This window comes from Anastrepha obliqua, chromosome 1 (assembly GCF_027943255.1).
Source record: "Anastrepha obliqua isolate idAnaObli1 chromosome 1, idAnaObli1_1.0, whole genome shotgun sequence".
Taxonomy (NCBI): domain Eukaryota; kingdom Metazoa; phylum Arthropoda; class Insecta; order Diptera; family Tephritidae; genus Anastrepha; species Anastrepha obliqua.
In genome coordinates this window covers 123059322-123083719 of record NC_072892.1, presented here as the reverse complement: position 1 = coordinate 123083719, position 24398 = coordinate 123059322, and the positions used below count along the sequence as shown (strand labels likewise).

The 24398-nt window shown below is 39.1% G+C and overlaps 1 protein-coding gene across 1 annotated transcript in view; it reads left to right on the top strand.

Annotated features, from left to right (window-relative positions):
• The window catches only part of LOC129235947 (dynein axonemal heavy chain 10), a 319120-nt gene that overhangs the window by 160398 nt on the left and 134324 nt on the right, over window positions 1-24398 (top strand). Inside the window, exons 39-42 of the mRNA XM_054870043.1 lie at window positions 10516-10620; window positions 11528-11686; window positions 16938-17048; window positions 21776-21919. Of these exons, the coding sequence (XP_054726018.1) occupies window positions 10516-10620; window positions 11528-11686; window positions 16938-17048; window positions 21776-21919 (519 nt within the window). The remainder of the gene's footprint in view (window positions 1-10515; window positions 10621-11527; window positions 11687-16937; window positions 17049-21775; window positions 21920-24398) is intronic.

Genomic DNA, 24398 nt, shown 5'->3' with positions numbered 1-24398 from the left:
AGCAGGCATACCGCGTAATGCCACTCACTCTTTGGGCACGTGCTGGTGAAACAATGCCATTGCCACAGCAACCCAAGTGGGCATTTACGTGAATTTACGTATTCACCTATACATGTACGCTTATTAGTATGATATTCGTGGCACCTCTAATCTCATTTGCGAAATAAGTCAACTTAAGCTCTTCTTATGACAGTTTGGTGATGCTGCCAAAATTATTTAAATTGTATTTGCATGAGCAGTAGTTTAAATAGTAATTAAATAGGTAACAAAAAAGGTGTATATATGTCAATATGTATATCTATTACCCTTTCTAAGCGTGCCAATATCATTGACACCTCGTATCGCATATCTAGCATAAGTGAAATTAAAGACTTGGATGTAATATTGAATTCGAAACTTACTTTTGCTAGTCACATAAATTTTATTATTACCAAATCTTATGCAACGCTTGCTTTTATTAGGCGTATAGCTCCATTTCACTTATCTTTATACGACCCTGAAGCTTTTGCGTATGCATCCTTCATTTGGTATCTGTATTATACGTGGGCGGGGTGCAACATTTGGAGCATGACCTGTCTCTAAACAAACCTGTTTACGCATGGCTCGAAGTGGAACGGGAGAGTTGGTCGGGGAGTTTTCTGCGAGCAGTTCCCCATCAAGCTCAAATTTAGGTCTCCCGACCACTTTAGTGTTTTCCAAGCGGAGGTAGACGCAATTAAGGAAGCAGTGAATTACTTTCTTCTGTAATTACTGTAAAGCACGTAAACATCCATTCCAACAGCCAGGCGGCAATTAGGGTATTGGACTCGTTGTTTGTGCATTTGAAATTAATCAGAAAAAGCCTGACTTCTCTTTCGACTGCATCCGAATACTTCGATATTAGGCCCATCTGGGTTCCTGGTCAAAGCGGCATAGTGGGAAACTACTTGGCTGATGAGCTGGCTGGACAGAGGACTCTGGAGACGGTTTCATCGCAAAACGAGAGGCCTGGGGTTCCCTTGAGAGCCTTTGGTTTACTCCTGGAAAGATGAGCCTCGCGTTAACACAGCGAGTGCTAGGTTAGTGCCCAAACGTGCAAAGTCGCGAAATTCTGCTGGCCCCGCGGATAGATTGGGGGCGATCGAGGGAGCTTATCCGCTAACAAAGCGCCAGCACTCGAATACAAATGAGTTGGTAGGTGTCCTTACTGGACACTATCCATTACGTGTCCATGCGTTGAGACTTGGGATTGCTTAATGTCCTTTCTGCAGAAGCTATGAAGGAGAATGAGGTATAATCATTTCAGCGCCTTCTTGTTGTTTTGCTACACTTGCGGATATTGCTTTAGTTCTTTTTCTTCTGTTTCTCCGCCCATGGTAACCCAGTGGAGGAATTTTGGTTCTATGTCCAAGAGGACCCCTCGCATAAGCAGAAAGTTTTCTTAAATTTTCCGTTGCATAATTTACGCTTCTCTAATCCAATCCCTACCTATGAAGCGCGACGCTTATGGATTAGCTTAAAATCATTGCAGAACAGGAGAATAATCTTATCTCTGGCTTTGTTTTTCTATTTGATCCGTGGATCTGCTGTCCGTGGCGAGTTCTGAGAGACGATTTTCTTTACTATTCCTGCCAGAGCTCTTCGTCGATCACAATTTTCTCTCGTTTTGATTGAAATGCTTCTATTACTAGAGCCCATATTGAGTTTAATCTCTCTAAACTTGTTGAGATAGATTTTTTATATTCAAAAGATCGCCTATTCAATTCTTTGAATATTTATTGTATTATGAGTAGTTTTCCAACATCAAAAATGCTTGCACGGAATCTACGAAATCAAAATTGCAAGTAATTAACGGTTACAGTATTGGCACCATAAACACCATTCACAATTTCCGCGGCCTGGACTCATTTTCGCCTTAACGCCTTTATCAAAGAAAACTGGAAATGCATGTAAATGAATTTTTTCTTTGTTGACACCCTGTAACTCCATAACGAATGGAACAAACAAACACCTTGACAACGAGCCATCTATCAAAAAAATAATGGATTTATTTTTCCCCAAACTAATATAAAAAGCACAGAAATAAAAAATGAATTATAATTAATGAAGTTCCATAGAAGAAGAATGGTTTTGGAACTTCTGATTTTAATGATGTAAAACGTTTACTTCCCTACAAGGCAGCTGACTATCATGTGATATTCTCTTTTACCCATAGCAATTTCTTATAACTGAGAAATATATTTACTATGCTCTAAAGGCAAAGCAACTAATCATTTTTATTCTCACAATGTAATAACTGCTGACAACTAAATACCTCATTGTCGTCATCACAAACTTATCCGCACTAATAATCATACTTCTCATTTTTGTTATCAAAAAGTAATCTGCACTGATGGGCCAAACTACTCATTTTCATTATCAAAAAGTAATCAGCACTGATGACAAAAACTCCTCATTTTCGTTATCATAAAATCTTTTATTTAGAAATAAATAAAATGAATATTTTTTTGTATGAATTAGAAAACTCTTACATATCAATTCGGGGTTTTAAATGTTAGCCAAACATCTACTCATTCGGCTATGGAGACCACACAACAAACATAACAAAATTTCAAACTAGTGCTTTTTTCAGAGCAGTCAAATTATAAGCATACAAATGAGTTGCCTTGGCGTTTTAAGTACAGTATATATACCTATACATATGTATACTTCTCACTTATATGAAATTGCTATTGGTAAAAGAGAGAGAGAATTCACACCGGTAAGGGGGGAAAAATATCAAACGAAATATTTGATTTCCCCATTAAAAACTGTTGTATATGCCATTCTGATAATGCGCATGTATTATATGTATAATTGGCGCTTACAATCTTCTTGGATGTTTGACGAAGCCCCTCCTCCTATTTGTGGCGTGCGTCTTGATGTTGTTCCACAAATGGAGGGATCTACCTTCAAAGCCGACTCCGAACGGCAGAGATTCTTTTTATGAAAAGCTTTTCATAGCAGAAATGCACTCGGGGGTTTGTCATTGCCTGCCGAGGGGTGGCCGCTATTAGAAAAACTTGTTCTTCATATTGGTGTTTCACCGAGATTCGAACCTACATTCTCTCTGAATTGAGAATGGTAATCACGCCCCAACCCATTTGGCTACGGCAGCCGTCAATAAAATGGTATGTACTAAAATAGTATTTTTTTTATAGCTGATTCTAACCAGTAACAAAACTACACTCAAATAATTTTGGCCTGCTTTGTAGGCCAATACCCCTTTGTATGCGGTTGCTAAGGCATTTATGTTTAGCTATCATTTCATTGATTTCAGTTTCGATGTCCACTGACATGAAATAAAATATCAAATGATTTAAAAAAAAAAAATTTAGTAGCGATCTGCAATCGACAGGCAATGTCAGACATTTGAGTGAATGATATGAAAAAACTTCTTATTAAAAAAAAACAACTGCCGCTCGGAGGCGACACGAAACTGCTTGGGCATTCATTCCATAGTAGGTCAAATGTCCACTTTTTCTGCCCGAAATTAATATCCGCTACAAGGCCATATTACACATTATTTGGAAGCTATAAAAAAAAAATCTTTAATAAAAATGAGTTTATCAAAAAAAATAAGCATTTCATTTCCATTAATCCAAACATGAACATATTTACAACTACAATGTTTTCAACGATGTGTTGAAAAAATTATTCAAACTGTTATGCATTGGTACGTTTTCTCTCGCAAATAATTTCAACAGGTCGCTTTTTGGATGCCAGGGATATCTGCAAAAAAGTGGAATTACTCGCAAATCGAAATTTTAAATGAAATGAATGAATATTTTTTATTTTATTTTTTTATTTTTTATAATACTTAAAAAGCATGTGAAACCCCTGTAAAAATGTTTCATATTTCACGTGAGATAGTATGACTAAATACGTAAAAAGTTACCCCCTGAAGGAAGCATTTCCAACTGGGTATTAAATTTGCATGAACGCCTTTATGACTGACGTAATTCGTTTGTTGCTTTCACTGCTGTTGCTTTTTGTTTGAGTTCTTCAGTTCTGCTAATCTCGTTTTGAGACAATTTAGTTTTTGTTTTAGTATGCAATTCTAGCAGGTTTTGTGTGTACTTTTGTCAAGACGTTAACGTACGCATGCCTTACAGGTATAGGTTTTGCTACTAGCGACATGCACGTAAAGCCGCAATTACTGTTTGCTAGGAACTTTCGATTGTCAAATTTTGTACGAATGCGGCGTTTAATATAAAAACTTTGTTTGTGTAGCATATGTAGGATATTATTTTGGAAATAGTTCTGGATAATTTAGTAAGGGAGTTTGTGCCTAAATTGCGGTTGCTCTATTTAAAACTGTGTTAATGAAATTAAATTTTCAATAAACGAGTAACGAAAGCAGTTGCTATGGTCGATTATACTACATTTACACGATTACCTTACAGTGCGACAGTAAGAGCTATGCAAGAAAGATTTCATATGTAAGTGAAACTATAGATTTTATGTAGTAATTCTGAGTACTCAGTATTTAATTTTCTCATCAACCTGATTTTTTAGAGGACTTTAAAGATTCAAAGGACTAAATTAAAAAAAAAATGATTTTAAATACTTTCAAACGAAAGAGGATAGGTCCAGCTTTTGAAAAGTTTACTTTGAAAAATGCGTTCTTAAATAACTTTAAAACTTCCGGATGAATTATTATTTATTGTTACATAATACAAAGTAACACAAGCTTCTTAACTTCGTTCTTCTAGCTGTTTTATAAAAAAACACAAAAAAATATCTGAACTTTCCTCCTATGAAATAAAGTTTACAAAATTAGTCAACTTTTTACAAAATTCTCTCAATATCCTAAAAAATGTTATAATAATACAATAAACAAACTTTTTGTAATGAAAAAAAATCGAAATCCAAAGCAGAATAGAACCAATAAAGGCACTTAGTCACATGAATGTTAAAACACTCTACCGGCTGATCAGATTGGAGGTACTTTTTCCAATAGGGTTATTTGACGGATCACTCGTGACTACTTTCAAACTAAGTACATAATTTTTTTCAGTATTTATTGATTTACGCTTCAACAACGTTTACAAATCGTAAATTGTATTAAGAAAGTCGACGCTCTGTGAGAAGTGTTCATTGCGCGCTTAGGCCAACTTTTGATTAGCATAACCTATCATTTTTGCTTAAGGGGACCCCGTGGTCTAGAAATTTCAAAAAACCAGTTTTTTGTTCTTTCGATATTTCGAAAGTTTGGTTTCATAAGAATATACTGTGAAATGTTCATGCGGAAATACCCAATATTATAGCTTCTACGGTCCATACGCGCTCCCGTAGCTCAAACTTTAAACTCATTTATCCCGAAACGCAAGACAGATATTGGTTGACGGATGCCCAGTGGAATTCGTTGAAAGCTTCTGCTACCTCGGTTGCATCATCACGGCAGATGGTGGAGCGGATGAAGATGTGAACTGCAGGCAAAATCAAGCTAGGGCGACACTCGGGCGAATGCTTACAGTATGGGCGAGCTCAAAAATGTCCAGGCGCACTAAACTGCGCATATTCAGCTCAAGCGTGAAGTCCGTATTGTTGTACGGAAGCGAAATATGGCTGGTCTCTAACACTATCACACAGAGGCTACAATCCTTCATTAACAAATGCCTTCGCATCATCTGCAGAATATTCTGGCCAAACACCATCAGTATCGACGCACTGTGGGGATTAACGAACGAGGAACCCATCCTTAGGCAAATCAAACGCAGAAAGTGGCGATGGAGATTGAGAAAACCACCAAACGACCAAACAGTCGACCAAAAAACACTTGGAGAAGATTGATGCTGCGCGAACTAACAGATGCCGACGTTTCATGAGAAAGTGCAAAAACAGCAGCACAGAAAACCGTGTACGATGGTAGAGTCTTGTCGAGACGCTATGCTATCGAGAGGAATGAACTATGAAAAAAAATCTCGAAACGACTTTTTTCAGCCTGATGTTGTCAGAGCACTATTCAATCGAATCGTCTGAAATTTGCTGTTCACAACATCAATGGCTATCGCTCGTACTAGAACCATATCAATTATTTCGTATTTTTTTGATTGAAAATCTGGAAAAAACGTTTTTTCAAGTGTGAAATTCAAAACCGGACCATTTTGTCAATTTTTTTTTTTTTGTCGGGACATAGCTATAGTCATTAATAATTTTTTTGGTTTTATTGTTTCAGATAAATAGAAAAGCCAAAATGGATAACACCGCCCAGGTCCAATTTTTCGCGAGGGTCAACTTCAGCGCAATTTTTTAAATTATTAGTATACAAAAAATTTAATTTTTGTATTTAAAAGAAGTTATAAGAGAGATATAAGTCTCGGACCAGTGCATTAGCTACCAAGATCGTGTTATGTCACACCTTTGGACTTTTATTTGTGGGAGTTTGCAAAGTCTAAATGTTTTAACCGTTTCGGGACGATGGGGATGTTTTTATCCCGAAGAAATTCCAAAAATCGTATCTGTCACAATATGGAAGCGATTTGGTTCAAAACAGTCCCAAATCATTCATTATACTCTTCTCTACAAAAAAAAAAATACCAGCTGTTGGTTGGAGTCATCAGTTTTTTATTAAATGTCATTTTCTTAGACACGTTGTTGCGTATATGGTATTTGTTTGGAAAAAGCTTAGAAATATAGTTACAAGCTTAGAAATATAGTTATATTTTGTGCAAATAGTGCTAATCTATTGAAATAAAAAGTTTAGAATAAATAATAACTTATTTTCCTTATAAGAAGTCAAGGTAAGTTCCGTGGGAAGAAATCATCCCAAATCTGTTTATTTGTGGGATATTATTATCCCATACGTACTCATGTACATTATTTTACTTACAGAATGGAGAGACCACGCAGACTGGGTGTTTCACAAATTCAGAACTTTTTGAATGAATCGAGTGATGAGGATGATCTGTTTGCTGATAGTGGTTCCGCATACAGTCCCAGTGAAAAAAGCAACATTGATTCAGAAGATGGAGAAAACACACAGCCCGGCAGAGCATATGATGAAGAAATAGAAATTGATCGTGGAAATGAAAGTGCTATAGATGAAAATGATGGTGAAAATGAAAGTACTGATGATGAAATATACGAAGTTGAACGTTTGGAAGAAGATAATGTGAATGAATGGCCTGATGATATTATAATATGGACAGACCCACAACCGACATTCAAGCCACGATTCACTATTAGCCAAGAACGAATGATTAGTAATGAGGGCATAACTCGTGGACTGAAACCTTTGGAGGTATTTTTCAAGCTATTGCCTAGAAGCTTTATTCACCACATAGTATATTGTACCAATGAGAGAATTGATATTCACAATATAAGCCATGTAAAAAACAAACGAGCTAGAACCGATTTTGGTGAGATCCTCATAATTCTCGGATGCACATTTGTAATGTCATATAATCGAGTGCCTTCTTTGAAGGACTATTTTTCAAATAGCCCTTCATTGGGGAATCCATACATAAAAAAAGCCATGTCCAGAGATCGGTTTTTACACGTTATGTCCAAACTATACTTTTCCTCGTTATCATACCAGCCTGATCCAAAACCTAAAACATGTTTCATTGATGATTTGGCCAATTGCCTCAAAAGCACCTTTCAAAAATGTAGATCCGACTCTCCATTCCAAAGCATTGATGAGTCTATGACCAAATTTTTGGGTCGCTCTACCTTGAAGCAGTATATGCCATTGAAGCCAGTGAAGAGAGGAATAAAATTATGGATGAGATGCGACAGTATGACTGGCTATACTTACGATTTTAATATATATTCCGGAAAAGAAGACAATTCGCATACATCATCCACATTAGGCGAACGCGTTATAATGAAATTGGCATCGACCATCAGATATCCTGACACTACATTGTGTTTTGACCGTTTTTTCACGTCAACAAAATTGATAAATAATATTCCTTTTCCAGCTTTAGGTACCTGTATATCTAACAGGAAAAATTTACCTAAAGTTACTGAAAAACTAAACAGAGGAGAATATGTTTTCAAGTGTAATTCATCTGGTACTTTGGCAGTGGTTTGGCAAGATACTAAACATGTAATGCTTCTAAGCAATTGCCATGAGGCTACAGTGGGCACCGTTCAAAGAAAACAAAAAGATGGCACCAGAGTTGATGTGACTTGTCCAGATTTGGTGAAAACATACCGAAACATTATGGGTGGCGTAGATTTAGCCGACAAAATGGTTACCCTGTATGAACTAGACCGAAAGTCTGCTAAATGGTGGCGAAAAGTTTTCTTTCGACTTATGATGACATGCGCCGTAAATGCTTGGATTATCCATGCGGAAACAAACCATCCACGTCAGAAAAGAGAACCGTTCTTGGGATTCTTGGTAGAGCTATCCGAATGCCTCATCGACGAAGGAAAAAAGAATGCGAAAATTCAGCGCAAAGTTCGAACAGGACCGGTCTCCGCAATGATTTGCATTGCTTGCAACTTGGCATTTTGTAAAAAATGTTTTACTCCTTGCCATCAGATATAAATATAATGTCTTATAAGATAAAATTGAATATATAAACGACAAAATAAAATGAAATCGAGTGAATTTAAGTCTAGAATTTTTATTAATATTTTTGAATACAGATGGATTTGGGATGTTTTTATCCCAGGACAATATCTCCTTTTAGGGATGCGCTAAAAATATATTATCAAATTACTTTTCTTAAAATAGCCATAGGAGACGATATAAACACTTTTCTTTGAGATTGTACGTCACAAAAGTTCCCGTCCCGAAACGGTTAAGGATAAACCAGCTTTTATTGAGGCATTGGAAGTCCGCATTACTGAAGTTAATCATGAGATACAAAACGAAGTTCACCAGCAAGTCATTCAAATTGGTATTTCCGGTGGGCCGAATTACGGCGCATTTGCGACCAACATTTGAAAAGGATTATCTTTCAAAAGACAATGTCATGAATGGTTCTACAAAAAAAAAAATAAAGATTGCCCATTCAATTCGAACTTTTGTTGTTTTATTTCAATTACCCTTTATTATATATCCATTATTTAATTATAACAGGTGGCACTAAAGTAATCCTCCTATCAGAAAATGCCATAAATTTTGCGATTGGCCCCTAATGTCAGTTCTGTTTTGACATTTGTGTAGTAAACACATGCGAAATACACGTTAATAAACAATGTTACGCTACACTGCTCCAGAACGCGGAATATTGCTGACTATTTATATGACCAATAATCGGTCGGTGACTTTGGCACAACGTGAATTTCGTCGCAGATTTCCTCGCCGTCCAATGCCTACTGGTGAAACACTGCAACGTTTAGCCGCTCGCCTCGAAGAGACTGGCACAACACGAGATGCTGCCAGGCGTGGCAGGCCCCGGAGTAGCCATGTCATGGAAGCGCCGTTGACATCGACCAGACGACGTGCCACGCAAATGGGTATCAGTCGACGGTCTTTACAGCGAATTTTGGTACAAGATTTGAAGATGTTTCCGTACAAAGTCCAGACGGTGCATCAGCTGTTAGCTGCTGACCGTCAATCGCGTCTAACATACGCTCAAGCCATCCTTAATCACCACCAAGAGGAAGATGATTTTTCATCAAAAATAATCATGAGTGATGAGGCCCATTTCCATCTTAGCGGGTACGTAAATAAGCAAAATTTACGCTTCTGGGGCACTGAAAATCCGCGTGTAACCCACGAAGAGCTATTACACCCGCTCAAAGTCACTGTATGGAGTGCTGTTTTCGCTGGAGGAGTCATCGGACCTTTTTTCTTCGAAGACGTCGCGGGCCAAACGGTTACTGTGAATGGTGAGCGCTTCAGAGCAATGATCAACGAGTTCTTTTTGCCGCAACTTGATGAATTGGGATTGGAAAAAATGTGGTTCCAACAGGACGGTGCAACGGCACACACTGCACGTGCCACAACCGATATGCTGAAGGATGCATTTCTCGGGCGCCTAATCTCCCGTTTTGGCGATTTGCACTGGCCAGCAAGATCGCCTGATTTGACCGCTCCAGACTTCTTTTTGTGGGGCTTTTTGAAGTCGCGTCGCGGGTTTATGTCAAAAAGCCTCAGACTCTTGCAGCTCTTAAAGACAATATCCGTCAAGAATGTGAGGACCTATCGAAGGAAGTTTTGGAGAAGTGATGGAAAATGCCATAAAAAGGGCTCAAATGCCAATCAACTGCGGCGGCGGCCATTTACATGACATCATATTCTCGACTTGATGTAAAAAAAATTAAAAGACTAAATAAAAATAATCCACAAGAAGCATCAAAGTTTTTCCATTTTTTTTTTTAATTACAGCCAAAAAACCTCGCAAGCTTACTTTTGCGCCACCTTGTATAATACATCGAGTTGTACCTTTAAATTATATTTCAACGCCGCAGTCGCTCGCGTGCATCTCCCTCAGTGCGCAACTCCCTTCTCAATGTGTATTATTTTTAACCGTTTTGTTTTTTATCCCACATAAATATGTATGTATATAAGTATTCTTTTTGTCATTCTAGGACTTGTTTCCTGGCATTGATTGCCCACGCATTGGTTATCCGACCTTTAATGCTGCCGTGCGACACACCCTCGTAACCGATGGCTATGTACTTCTAGCAGATCAGGTAAGTTAAAGTTCCAACTCATTCAAGTGCCTGCAGTAGTTAACCTCTTTCTATCTAGCACGAAAATGCTGACGCTTTATAACGATTCGTTTTGACTTCTTAATTCGCGTTGGCACTTCACGGACGCCTTTGAAGTTCTTTGTAATGTCAACAACTTGTCACTTCAATACCTCCTAAGGAACTCTCACAAAGAATACAAGAATTTAGTTCGCTTGAGTTTCTCCAACAGCACTCTTCAAAAACAATACAGCAAGAAAGCTTTCTCGCCATTTTTAATGGAGCACCGCAGTGTTGCGTTTTGTCAATCTTCGGCAAGTGGGCTCTTTAGATAATTTGAATTGTGCCAAAAGTGGTTGGGCAGGCGGAAAAAGTGAGAAAAAATATGACATAGCGAAAGATAGTAAAATGTAGGACGCTGTAAATCGTAAAAGATTGCGGCATACTCTGCTTCTTCTTCTTAGCCTAGTAAAATGCTTTGTTTTACCGTTGAATTCATTTGCACTTTTCTGCCAGCGCTGCAGGCGTTTTTTGGCTTCCGTCTTCTTAGAGCTATACTGTTAAAACATAACGGATAACTGACATTTTGACATGTTGCACACAGAGGATAGGCATTGCTTAGCAGCTGCAAAATGTTGCAAAATATTATAATCATTAAACTTACCAAAACTAAAAAAAAGAAGAAAGAAAAGCTTTTAATGCACATTTTCTCGCATTTTATTTTCTCAATTTCCCTTATCTATTTTCGAAATGCAAACACAAAACCGTCCATCATCACTTGTTCGCAACGTCCATTTACAACTCATCAACTCGTCAACTGGGAAACTTCTCAAATGGATGGCTGCGACCTACTGGACCCTAATGGCATGCCCTTGACGCTTGTACGCCAATAACCAACGCCACAATTCAGGAGGATAAAGTGGTGCAAATGTACGAGACCATGATGACCCGGCACTCGACGATGATTGTTGGGCCAACAGGTGGTGGCAAGACTGTCGTCATAAATACACTAATTAAAGCACAATGCCACATGGGCCTGCCCACCAAGTGCACCGTACTTAACCCTAAGGTGAGTTTAGCCCCTCAATTGCTTACCTCCAACAACGAATATCTACGGCATGGCATAGAGACTACAGCAACAACTAAAACAAAAAGCAACAAAGACAAGCGAAATATTCAACTTTATAAAAGTGATAAAAAAAGTGTACATAGTTGCAGGAAAAGTGTTCAACGAAAGTAAACAGCAGCAACAATAACAAAGTGAAAGGCATGAAAGAATTGTAGCCGCTTGTTGCTGGTAGCTCTCAAATGCTTGCTGACTGCAAGAGCTTTTATTCCTTTTGTTTTGATCCGTCGGACCAACCGGCCAACCGAGCAAGCAACCAACAACACAACCATGATGCAACTACCCAGCTATGCGGCATGTTGTTGAGGCATCTGCCATTTCTTTGCAAGCAGTCCTTGTCATTTGTCCGGTTAGCTTCCGTTTATGCTCGTCCAACTTAACATTTTCCCTTCCTCGGCCACTCTCGGAATGCAGTTACGCTCTGCAATGTTGGACTGCGTTCGTTTTCCTTTTTGTGTTGTTGCTTTGAACCGGACGGTGGCTTGTAAAGGTGGTTCCGGTTATTAGCCGAGGATTTTGTAATTTGCGTAATTGCATTTGCAACCTTCACACGCGTCCAACAATTGTGCAAATCCTCTTTTTTATTTTGTATTTTCTGTTCTTTAATTCACATTTAATTACTGAAGTCCATTATGGGCAATGAATTGAAATCGCAATGCAAGCAAGTTGGCTGCATCCGTGCCTACCCATGTCACAAGCTCCTTATAAATACGGTCCGATTTGAAATTTAAAACTACAGACAAAATGCAGTTTAATGCAAAAGAGGAAGCATGCAGCGAGAAAAGAAATTCCTACAACTACATACATACGTACACGCATATGTATGTATGTATTTGATGCTATTGAAAGCTAAGAATTAATCACAAAAAGGGATGCAGCAATTAACAGAATGATGATAATTCATATATATTAAATTAGCGTTGTTAGTGCCCTACAACCTCAGGATTTTCGGGATTTGCAGTTTCTTACGAGGTACATGGAATATATATATATAATATAATATATATAATTGGCACGTACACCCTTTTTTAGTGCTTAGCCGAGCTCCTCTTATTTTTGGCGTGCGTCTTGATGTTGCTCCAATAATGGAGGGACCTACAGTTTCAAGCCGACTCCGAACGGCAAATATTTTTTATGAGGAGCTTTTTCATGGCAGAAATACACTCGGATATTTGCCATTGTCTGCCGAGAGGCGACCGCTATTAGACAAAATTTGTTCTTCATTTTGATGTTTCACCGAGATTCGAACCTACGTTCTCTCTGAACTCCGAATTGTAGTCAAGCACCAACCCATTCGGCTACGGCGTCCGCCATTGGCCGTGGTTTACATTGTCCTTTTTAAAGATTGGAGTAACTATTAACACTTTCCACTGACAATGTCGACTCCGGCTCCAAGGAACACTTTTTAAAGATAATCAACGACTGCTCGTTCGCTTCTGAGGGAGGGATACAGGGTTCAAGGCAAATATTCCATCAGAGATGCCCTAAATTACGTAAAGGGTATTCATTATATTCAGTTGCGGCTATAGAAAAATAGAATACCTAGTTTTTGAAAAGCTATACGCAGTCATGCTGATACACTTTTTCAGCCTCTCAGTACTGAAGTTTTCACATCTGCGACTAAATTTAATTTCGAAAGAAATTATAAGTATGGTGAACATATAATGTTATGGAGAGTATATGGTTTGCGGGTTATGGTTCCGCCTTGGATGCGGATATCTACCACGCGAACATTTTGATCAGAAGCGGGATGTAGCTTCACGAGTCATCCTACTCGCCACTCATTGGGAGATGAGAGGTCGTCCTTGATAACGATTAGGTCTCCTTCGCGCAAGTTGTTTTCCTGGTTCTTCCATTTATAACGTTTGTGGATATCTCTAAGGTACTCATTTTGCACCTTCTGCTGAACTGATGATGGAGAGCCCTTAATTTTTGTCATTTATTTTTGAGAGAGAGAGATGGTCGGATCTTGATTCAGGGATGGAAAGAAGTAGTGCACAGCGCATAATATGATCTGGTGTTAAGGCGTGTAAGTCATCCGGATCTTGGGATGTCGGGAGTAACGGTCTTGTGGTCAAAATCGCTTCAATACGAATAGGGAGAGTGTTAAACTCCTAATACGCGAATTTGTGACTTCCTGCTGTTTTGATGAAGTGAATTTTGAAGATGAACTACCTTTGTGGAGAAACATACGAAAACGCGAACGTATGCTTTAGAGTAAGATCCTTGGCGGAGTGTTGCGAGCTTTACCAAGAAAGGACCAGCGAAGTCGATGCCGTCGTTTGGAAAAGATGTGCATAAGTAGAGCGTTTGCGGGTAGAACAGCCATCATTTGCGACTTAGTTTTTTGTTTGAGAATCGTGCACGTTAAGCAACGAAATATGCACGTCTTGATTTTCTGCTTGAGATTGGTGGTTGGACGGGAATTTTCGCTAGAGTATGGGTGGCTTTGTTAGCCATTCCGGGCCTGTCCACCACAATGAGCAATTCTCCTCAATGGCTTGGCTCCTCGAGTGCCTAGATCTGCTGGATTACTGGCACCGGAGACATGCCGCCACGTAGCATTGCTGACGTTTTTGAGGATCTCGGACGTTATTTTTGCAAAGTACGTTTTCCATATCCATAATAGCTTTTCCATCCAGGCTAAAACAATTGAGGGATCTGTCCACAATATTAAATTGTGCCAACTTTGACAATTGTCAAGAGATGTCCAATCTCACAATAAAACGACCAATTAAACTATTGAAACGTAAATAAAAGTGGTCGATCTTTAAGAATAACATGTGGCAAAATTCGTGGCGAAAATCAACGTCCAAATGAATCTACAATTCAAAAGTTTAAGAAAAAGTGTGAAGAAACCGGTTTTGTCGGGGATACAAGAAGGGCTGGATGTTTTGTTGAGAATATTGCCGTTGTAGCGCAAACTGTTACTGAACAATATTCAACATCTGGACATTCTCAAGAGTTAGAGACGTTCATGAACCGACTCTTTGGGAAATTTAATGTAAAGATTTGCAATTATATCCTTACAAAATAAATACTATTAACACAAGGAAACATGAGGAAACATTGCATTATTGCGATCGGAGTTTCCTAGTGGATTAATTTGACGCCATAAACTGGTCACTTAAGCATAAGATCTAAGATCACTGCATTAGACTACATTTTGTGGGGGTTTTCGAAAAGTAAAGTCTATGTGAATAAGCCAACTACGATGTCAGAGCTGAAACACAACACGCGGATCGAGAGTGCTGAACCCATTGCGATATAGAGTGAGAGCGAGTGCTTGAAAATTTAAATTCTCGTATGACAGTCTGCAAGGACACACTCATAGTGGACATATAAATTATATAGTTTTTTCACATATAATTTTTGAGAGCCGTATTTTGAATAAAAACAGTGAAACCTAAAAGCATCCAAATTTTTATATGTTTTATACTAAAACAACATCTAAGGGCCTAAACAGGCTACAGAGAAGTGTGTGCTTGGGTATCACAAGTGCCATGAGTACGACATCTGTGATGCCCTTAATGTCATTCTGAACTTGCAAATTTCAAATTCGAAAGGAAGAAATGGAAGCGGTGTACAGGCTCAAGTTAAACGGAGTCTGGGGAAATGAAGAAGTTGGCTTCGGTAAGAAGTATGATGTTTTGATCCCAGATAGAGATCAATGGTTAAGTCCAGAGAACCTATTAATGGGATATCAGCACACTTTCTACATCGACGGATCCAAAACCAGTGATGGAAGCGGATCTGGATGGTACTTAGACGAAGACAATAAGTACTCCTATGTCACAGGACAGATGGCCGCGGTATTCCTTACAGAAGTCTATGCCATCATGAATGTGGCGTACTGGCTAATTGACAAAAAGTGGCGGGACATCAGTATTGGAATTTGCACTGCAGAGTAGAGAGAAAGAACCAAACAGGAAAACAGCGACTTTTCTCCCAAACCCCAGCAGAAAGGACCTGAGAGTACTGGTGGGTGTAATCACAGGACACAACGTCTGTGGTCAGCATATAGCTCCCATGGGGGTTGTAGACAGCCCGGTATGCCTTTCCTGACTTGAGAATGACGACACTGCAGAGCATTTTCTCTGTAACTGTGCTGCATTTTCCAGAATCAGACATATGATATTGGGTTGCGATATACTGAGTAGGGATAAAGTTCATACTCTTCCTCTTCCGGATCTCTTAAAATTCATCAATGAATCCAAGACATTTGTGGAAGAGTGACCTCAAACTAATTTGTCCGTTTTACCATCCCCTTTTTATCTTTCTTATCTCTATTCTTTCTACTGAAATCTATCCGGGGGTGTTATAATGGTATACTGACTGAGTGCTTGGACTTGTCCAACCCCCCACAAATCTAAATCAAATGCTTAACTGATATTTAGGTTTCTGTAATTTTTTTTTATATATAATAATAAATAAATAGCTTAAATAAATCAAACTATCTTAATAATTTAATGCATATTCTTTTTTCTTGTTTTCTGGAAATTCTTTTTTTTACAACTTTTTCCGACATATTCTTTTGGGATCTCCAGTTTCAACATATTATAGCAGACCCCAAATCTTTGTGTCTCATTTTTAACTCCGTTACATTTTAAATTTATTTTTTTCAGTGTTCATGGGTAAAAAGCTGTGGAATATTTTCCGCATTTTCGTTTTTATGCAAAAATATTGAATATTTACCTTCTGCTATTTACCTGTGTGCATTTAAATTTTCCCCTTTTTTTAATTATTTCACTACCATGCAGAAGTAAATTAAATTTCGGTTTCTTTTGCGCACTCTAATTTTATTTAATTCGGCCCGGCTGTTTGCAGCAACATTTTCTTTTTTTTTACCGCATTCGATGCCAAATAGGCGCCATAGCCTGAGCCAGCGTTCATCATAGTTAAGTGCTGTTATTATTATTGTTGTGCGGCTATTTTGTATTTATTTGTATTTTGCTGCGTCCCAACATGTGTATGTATGCAATAAACGTGCATAAATTTTGCACATAACGGACACATGCATAAAAATACAGCCATAAATGCCTGTGTGTGTGAGTGCGTGTTTTGATGCGCCTGCATGCCGATTTGCGTAATTTTTTCGCCTTCTGTTGTTTTTATTGTTGCTGCTGCCAATCGATTTTATTTACAATTTTTCGGTGTCCTTAATTTTGATGCGAACAATTTTTATTTAACACAGGCCTGTTCGGTAATCGAATTATATGGTTTCCTCGACATGGATACACGCGATTGGATTGATGGATTATTTTCGAATATATTTCGTGAGATGAATAGGCCGACCGAACGAGAGGTAAATTGCAACACCAATGCACACTATTTATGCACATCTATATGAGTGTGTGTGTATGTAGTATGTAAGTATGGCTGTGGCTACACACAAACTGATGTCACATACAGGCACACATACAAGAGTCATATGCACACAAGTTTTAATTATTAGCATTTATACGTTATATTTACGAGTTATTACGAATGTGCGTTTGGCACAGGAGTACAGTGGTTCAGTGGGTAGGTCTATATGGCTTCAATTAGTTTCTAGGCTGCATTGCTCGAAGAAAACCCTGTTATATATTTCAAGTATGTTTTATCAAAAATTGTGCAGAAGAGTTTATAGTAAAGCTTTCCAGTACCAAAAAAACACCATACCAAATCCAAATGTTCCCGAAATATGTTCAGAAAACTCAAAATACAAATTTATTCCTCAAAACTGATATTACCGCCTTCAAAGTATTCCGCATCAACTGCAACGCAACTCATGCCCGCGTTTGATTCAGCTCCCGAAACATTTCTGGAACTCTATTTTCGGTATAGCCATCAGACCCGTCTTCAATTTCTGTTAATAGAGATGGAGCCATGCATTTTTTACACAGCATAAAAAAGAACTTTGGTAACTCTTGCGTACTTATCTTTTTATTAGCTTATGCCACTGTTGAAGTAACTAAGCGAACTTACACACTTTCTGTCAAAAAATATCGGAAATTGTTCATTTAAACAGAGCGCGTTACACATTTGCCTAACTTTTTTTTAAAATGGGCCGAGCAGTCGTAGAATATTTGCCCGGATCTGGTCGCCCAAAGTCAAAGAAATGGAGCTGGAAAACCATCATTTAAGTTCGAGAAACGTAGCTCGTGACCTTAGCGTCTCTCACGAATCAATTCGCAACATTTTACACTATCGATTGGGCATAAGACGCGTGGCTGCTCAACTCGTTCCAAGAGAGTTGAATTTCTTTCAAAAAATTCATCGGAAGAAGGTGGCTGAAGACATGCTTGAGCAAGTGAATTCGGACTCAACGTTTATGCAGCGCATCATAACAGGTGATGAGACGTGGGTATACGAGTTTGACATGCAAACCAGTCAAAGGGCGGCTGAATGGCGCTATCCACATGAGCCGAAACCCAAAAAACTACGTAGAAGTCGGTCAAAAGTGAAAGTCATGTTACTCGTTGAATCTCGTAATTCGTTCCAAATGGTTCTACGGTAAATAAAGAATATTATTTGGAATTAATGCGACTTTTGAGAGAGAATGTGCGTAGGAAACGGCCCAATTTGTGGAAAGAAAACTCATGGATCTTGCACCACGATAACGCACCGTCTCACAAGGCTCATATTTAGAATACTTGTTTTACCAAAAACTAGACAAATATCATCGAACAACCACAGTATTTACCGGACTTAGCTCCCTGTGACTTTTTCCTTTTCCCAAAACTTTAATTGTCACTCCGCGGATGCCGCTTTGAGTCTATAGAGGCCATTAAGAATAATTCGCTGAAGGAGCTGAAGAAGATCTTTTCAAACGCCTTTAAAAGGTGCTTTGATGAGTGGACTAATCGTTGGCATATGTGAATTGCTTCGAACGGAGCCTATTTTGAAGCCGACAAAATAAATTTTGACGATTAAGCAATTATTTTGCGTTTTATTGAACAATTCCCGGTACGACAGAATGTGTGTACATATCCGATGTATGTACAGGGTTGGCCATATTAAACTGACCCATGTGATTATTAAAAAAATATGGAAAAAGAAACATTTTTTTGTGTTTCATTGTGAAAAACATTTAATTTAGTTCAAGGAGATTCGTTTACATCACTTTTTGAATATGATATCGCGCAAGTGGTCGCCCTTAGCACGTATTTGGATATGTACAGGGTTGGCCATCTTAAACTGACCCATGTGATTATTAAAAAAAATATGGAAAAAGAAACATTTTTTTGTGTTTCATTGTGAAAAACATTTAATTTAGTTCAAGGAGATTCGTTTACATCACTTTTTAAATATGATATCGCGCAAGTGGTCGCCCTTAGCTCGTATAGCGTAATGTGCCCGTTTTTCGGCGTTTTCCATAGTTTTGGCCAGCGTCTCGGCCGATATGGCGGCTATTTCTCGTCGGATATTGGCCTTAAGTGCGCCTAGTGTCTTTGGCTTGTTGACGTAAACCTTAGATTTCAAATTACAGTAAAAAGTTATAGGGTTACTCAATGGGTCAGTTTAATATGGCCAACCTTGTACTTAAGGCTGACTCCTTAAAAATTTGGACAACTAAATTTTTAAATTCTAGACAAAGACAAAGATGTCTGAGTAATTTTTCCCAAAAGTCACACAAGTTCCTGGCGATTGGGAATTCGACGAAATGAACTAGCGAGACTTGATCCCTAGCTGACTGACGAGTACACAGCCGATGCCTTAGCCATACCCTTACTTATAAGTATTTTTATTTGTCGTAATGAGCCCCTTGCAGAATCACCGGACAATTGTGGCCGGCTCTCAATGCTAAACGCACTTAATCTCTGCTAAGCCAGATAAACATAGTTTTAGCACACTGATTTTCGTTATGATGGGACGCTGTTTAATATACAGACACGCCCAGAGGGTGAGCGGGCAAAAACATGACTTCTGTAGAAGCTCTCTAGATGAGGAAGGAGAGACGATTTTCCCGCAACTGTGCCACTGTTCTGCTCTATCCACTCACAGACTTACCCGTTTAGGTCGACAATTTTTGAATAAGTTGGAATATTTCAGCTCGGTTGAGATCTGTGACCTTCTAAAGTTTCTGAAAGGTTCACATTGGTTTTAAAAGAGGGCGGGTTCCTCACGCGCCCTTACCAATGGGCTATGAGCCTGAGTGTGTTTTGTAGTGGGCAACCAACCGCTATTGTTCTCGTCTTTGTTACGACATAAACTATCTGCTACGCATAACGTAGGATTCATGCCGGAGATCTTCAGAGACACCCTCGCAAGAGCCCTCATTGATTTTGAAGGATCCTCGTCAGTAATTGGTTGCACTTCTCGAATAAAATCTGCAAACCAAACAGTAGAAAAACGCTTTGCCACAGATTCTGCTTCATCGCCTGATGCTTCCGATTCACGGTGAGCCTTATGAACAAATGAACAGGCGTACCTAGGAAAATTAGAAATATCTAAATCGGTGTGGTTTGCACATTTAGCGACGATAGCTGACTGCATCTTTATTTCTTGAGTTAAGTTGTAACTACATATATGCATGTCCTGAAAAAATCTAATCACCCTGTATTTACATATAAGACATGAACTGATTTTGCAAAGAGATCTTAAAGTAGTCAAATTCAAATAATATCCATTAGTGCCTGGGCTGTTGCGCAATTGAAGCTTTGCAGCAGCATTCGACATATTTTCCATTCTGACCCACTACTGAAAACACTGTATGCCTATGCAACGCCAACTGCCGTGAGAGCATACCACAGGCAGTTCCTGGTGCTGATTACCAATCAGCTAGCATTCGCAATGACCGTCAGTATTTGGTGTTGTTGTTGGCGCAGCATTTAAATTTTAACTGACAATTTTGGTATGCATCAATGGTGGATGAAGGTGCAAATTTGATTGGCACATTTCGACTTCAAATTGATTGACATGCATTTTTGATTGTGCATTTTAAGGCGAAACAAAAGAGAAAAACAGTTAATTTCTTTAAAATATAAGTTTAAAAATCGCATACCTACACCAGTATTAATACAATAACGTTACGCTTGTGACAGCTAATCAGTTTGGTGTGTCGTGCGAATTTCTTGAACGGTGACCGCGCTCACCTCTGCGCACATTTTTCACCACGAAAGTCTCAAATGCAAAAAAGAATTTATGTCAATGTCAACTGCATCATGGCACTTTTGTGTTACGGCATTTTGTGGCCTTACCTGCTGAATACGAGCTTGCCGCATTCTATTTACAAGGGCTTCAAGAAAAGGCCTTTCGCTGCTTCGCTCTTGTTTGTGCGGCGAAGCAAAAGTCGGAAAAAATTGAACAAATAGGAAAATGAACTCAAATCCCCGACGCGTCGTAGTCAAGAGCATTTCGATGTTGCTCATACTCGTATTCAAGAGATTTCTATGCCCTCGCACTCCGCCATTGCGCTGGAACAGATTTGCTGCGCTGTCAAAGCTGACATGTGGCTGGGGTTAGCGTCGAGTTGTCAATGTGACACAATCGATGCTGAGATGCACTTATCAGTGTGTCATTGCAGTTACATGCTCAAGCGCAGCACCAGGAGCTGTGGCAGGGGCAGTGGCAGTGGCTTTGCTTGCTTTGCCGCATCCTCAGCCAAGTGGAAATCGCACTTGCAAGACGCGCTAATAAATCCCGCAGCGCCACATCGCTGCTTTTATATCACAGAACAATAGATTAACACCCGCCCGCCTGTGCAGGCAAGCAGGCACAAAAAATGTCAAATGTGATTGCAATGTCAGTCACAACGGGCGCTAGCTAGGCGGCGCAACGCATCCGCTTCTGTGCATCCGGACAACAAGCGCCAAGCTTCCGTTCGACACCTACTATATATTTCGCTCCGTATCATTTCCGCTTGCACGAGGTCGCTGCTTTTCAATTGCGCCACAATTGGTGGTGTAATACCCATGAGCTACATGCGACATCGGCTGCATGCTACGTGACAAGTGACAAACTAATACAATCAGCCTAATGCATGCATCCGCTGCGGCAATCCCTCTGTTTCTTCTATTTATATTGCTACTCACTTCCTCTAATCGGCAGGAACGACGTTATGTCTGCTTTGACGGGGATGTGGACGCTCTGTGGATTGAGAACATGAACTCGGTTATGGATGATAATAAGCTGTTGACATTAGCGAATGGCGAGCGCATCAGATTGGAAAGCTACTGCGCGCTGCTATTTGAGGTAAGTATCAGTGCACAAAGACACGCAATACCAATTCGGGCAGCTGCTTACAAGGACACGCTGTTTTGTTTGGTGCAGTGCGGTGTGGAGGCGTGTAGTGGCAGTCAAAGACAGGTAGCAGATGCATTTGGTATTTGTCAACATTGGCTGTAGGTGTACGTCGTCATACAGCACACACACACACACATTGCACACATGCATAAAAAAGCAACACAAAAAGATAACTGTGTGGCCTCTTTGATAAATGGCTTTGTAAGTGCCTCCTCATAAACAAACACATGCCTATATATGTATGTATGTATGTACATTAAGGCAGAGTGATAGGACGAGGGCGGTTCAATAAGCACCCGTATTTGATGACAGAGGGCGTTCCCGAGGGAAGTTGGTATTAGCACCGTGTGCTGCCATCTATCAAATGACAGCAAAACAAACTTCAGTCTGATTATTAGGTTAGTTTGGATTTGGCAGCTATTTGAGTAAGACGTGTTTCGTGATTTTCGCTAAGATGGAAGAAGAGCAGTATCGTTGGGTAATTCGCTTTACGTTTTTTGTTGGGAAAAAATGCGAGAAGATAAAAACAAAGTTGGATGCTGTCTACGGAGACGCTTCCCTCTCCATGACCACAGTTAGATAGTGGTTCAACGAATTCAAACCTGGGTGAACATCCGTTTTTGATGAGAGCCCGGCAGACGTGGTTACCGTGCAAATCATTCAAAAAGTCCACGACATGATTCTCGCTGATCGGCGAACGAAAATGGGCGAAGTAACAGAGGCCATAGGTGTGTCAACTGGGATGGCAATTAATAGTTCACGTGATTAGTTGGCGATGAAAAAATTGTCGACCCCACAGTAGACAACAAGCAGATGCAGGTCATGGCGATAATTTTTTGGGATCCGGGCGGGATCATGGATTTTTTAAAAAAGGGAAGAACGATCACTAGACAATACTACAGTGAGTTATTGGACCGCTTTTACAAAAAATTGAAGGAGACACGGCCGCATTTGGCAAAGAAGAAGGTGCTGTTTCACCATATTCATCTGGAGTTGGGCGCCAAATTTCATGAATTGAGTTATGAATTGCTGCCGCACCCCGTATTCACCCGATCGGCTCCCTATGATTATTTCTTGCTCCCAAACTTGAAGAAATGGCTCACGGAAAAAAAATTTAGTTCAAACGAGAAAGTCATCGCCGAGATAGAGTCGTATTTTGGAGAGTTCGACAAATCCTATTTTTTGGAGGGTTTAAAAAATGATCGGAGCTTTGGTAGAAGTGTATCTTTCTAAAAGGGGACTATGTTGGAAAAAAAAAATTTTTTGAAAAAAATGGTGTCTTCATTTCTTAACGGGTACTTATTAAGCCCCACTCGTATGTGAATACTTGTTAAGCATCTTTTTTTTTGTATAGGACAGCAGTGAGAAATTGCCTTTTTAGGAGATAATAAAAATCACTTCTCAAAATAATATTTTAATTATTTTTATTAATTTCAAATTTGGAAAAAACAATGCAATTTTATACTGCCATGAAGGTATTTAATTATCATATAACAAAGATTTGGCAGCGGTAAAATAAAATAATAATAATTTTAATAATAATATTTTAGGTAATCAATAATAAAAACCGACACAACTTTTCACCCACAATGCCGGCTCGTCACTGAAAATCTTTTAATGCCACCAAATGCATCAAACTATTTCAAGGATGATAGACTACTAGGTTTGGCCAAAACTCTGGTGAAAAACAAAATTGGTAGGGGAACTGCTGCTGCCACGTCACGGCGGTGATTCGTCAGTCGAATTCTGCAGTATCATTTCTCACGCATTTACACACTTCCCAAACAGTCGTTGTTCAAACGGCAACGAAGTGACATTGCGCTAATTATTTTTCGCGTATCACTAACACATTCTTAGTTTTTTCATAAAGCAACCGATTCATTACCCCTACTGCGTTAGCCCATCAAATGATTCTGTCACATTCGCTGAGAGCCGGCTAATGGTCTAATATTGGCCACTCCTTTAAAAATCTATTCACCATGAGGTGTACTCAATATCAGACCGCTAACCGGCTCTCAGCAAATTTGAAAGAATCAGTTGATTGGCTGACGTCTCACGGATCATCACAGCCGTTTGTTCACGATGGAGAGAATAATAAGGTGACGCCGATCACGGTACCGTAACTTTGCTCGCCAAATTATCAAATTTGACAATATCAACTAATTGCACTGGGGATCAGTGTGACCAGATTACCATTTTCGTAACTTGATTAAACATTTTCTTTTTGTTCTCTAACCTCGGAGTTTTAGTTCTCTCTTCCTGGCATTTTTCTAGCCTCTTCTAATTAAAATGTGATGTTTATTCGTATGTCAACATATAAATGTTTTTAAAAATTAAGTCAATAATTTACTCAGTTCTATTTAGCTTTACTTTGTTTGATCATCTGGTCACATTCTCTTCAATTGCGATTATTGTTGGTGTTGGTGAT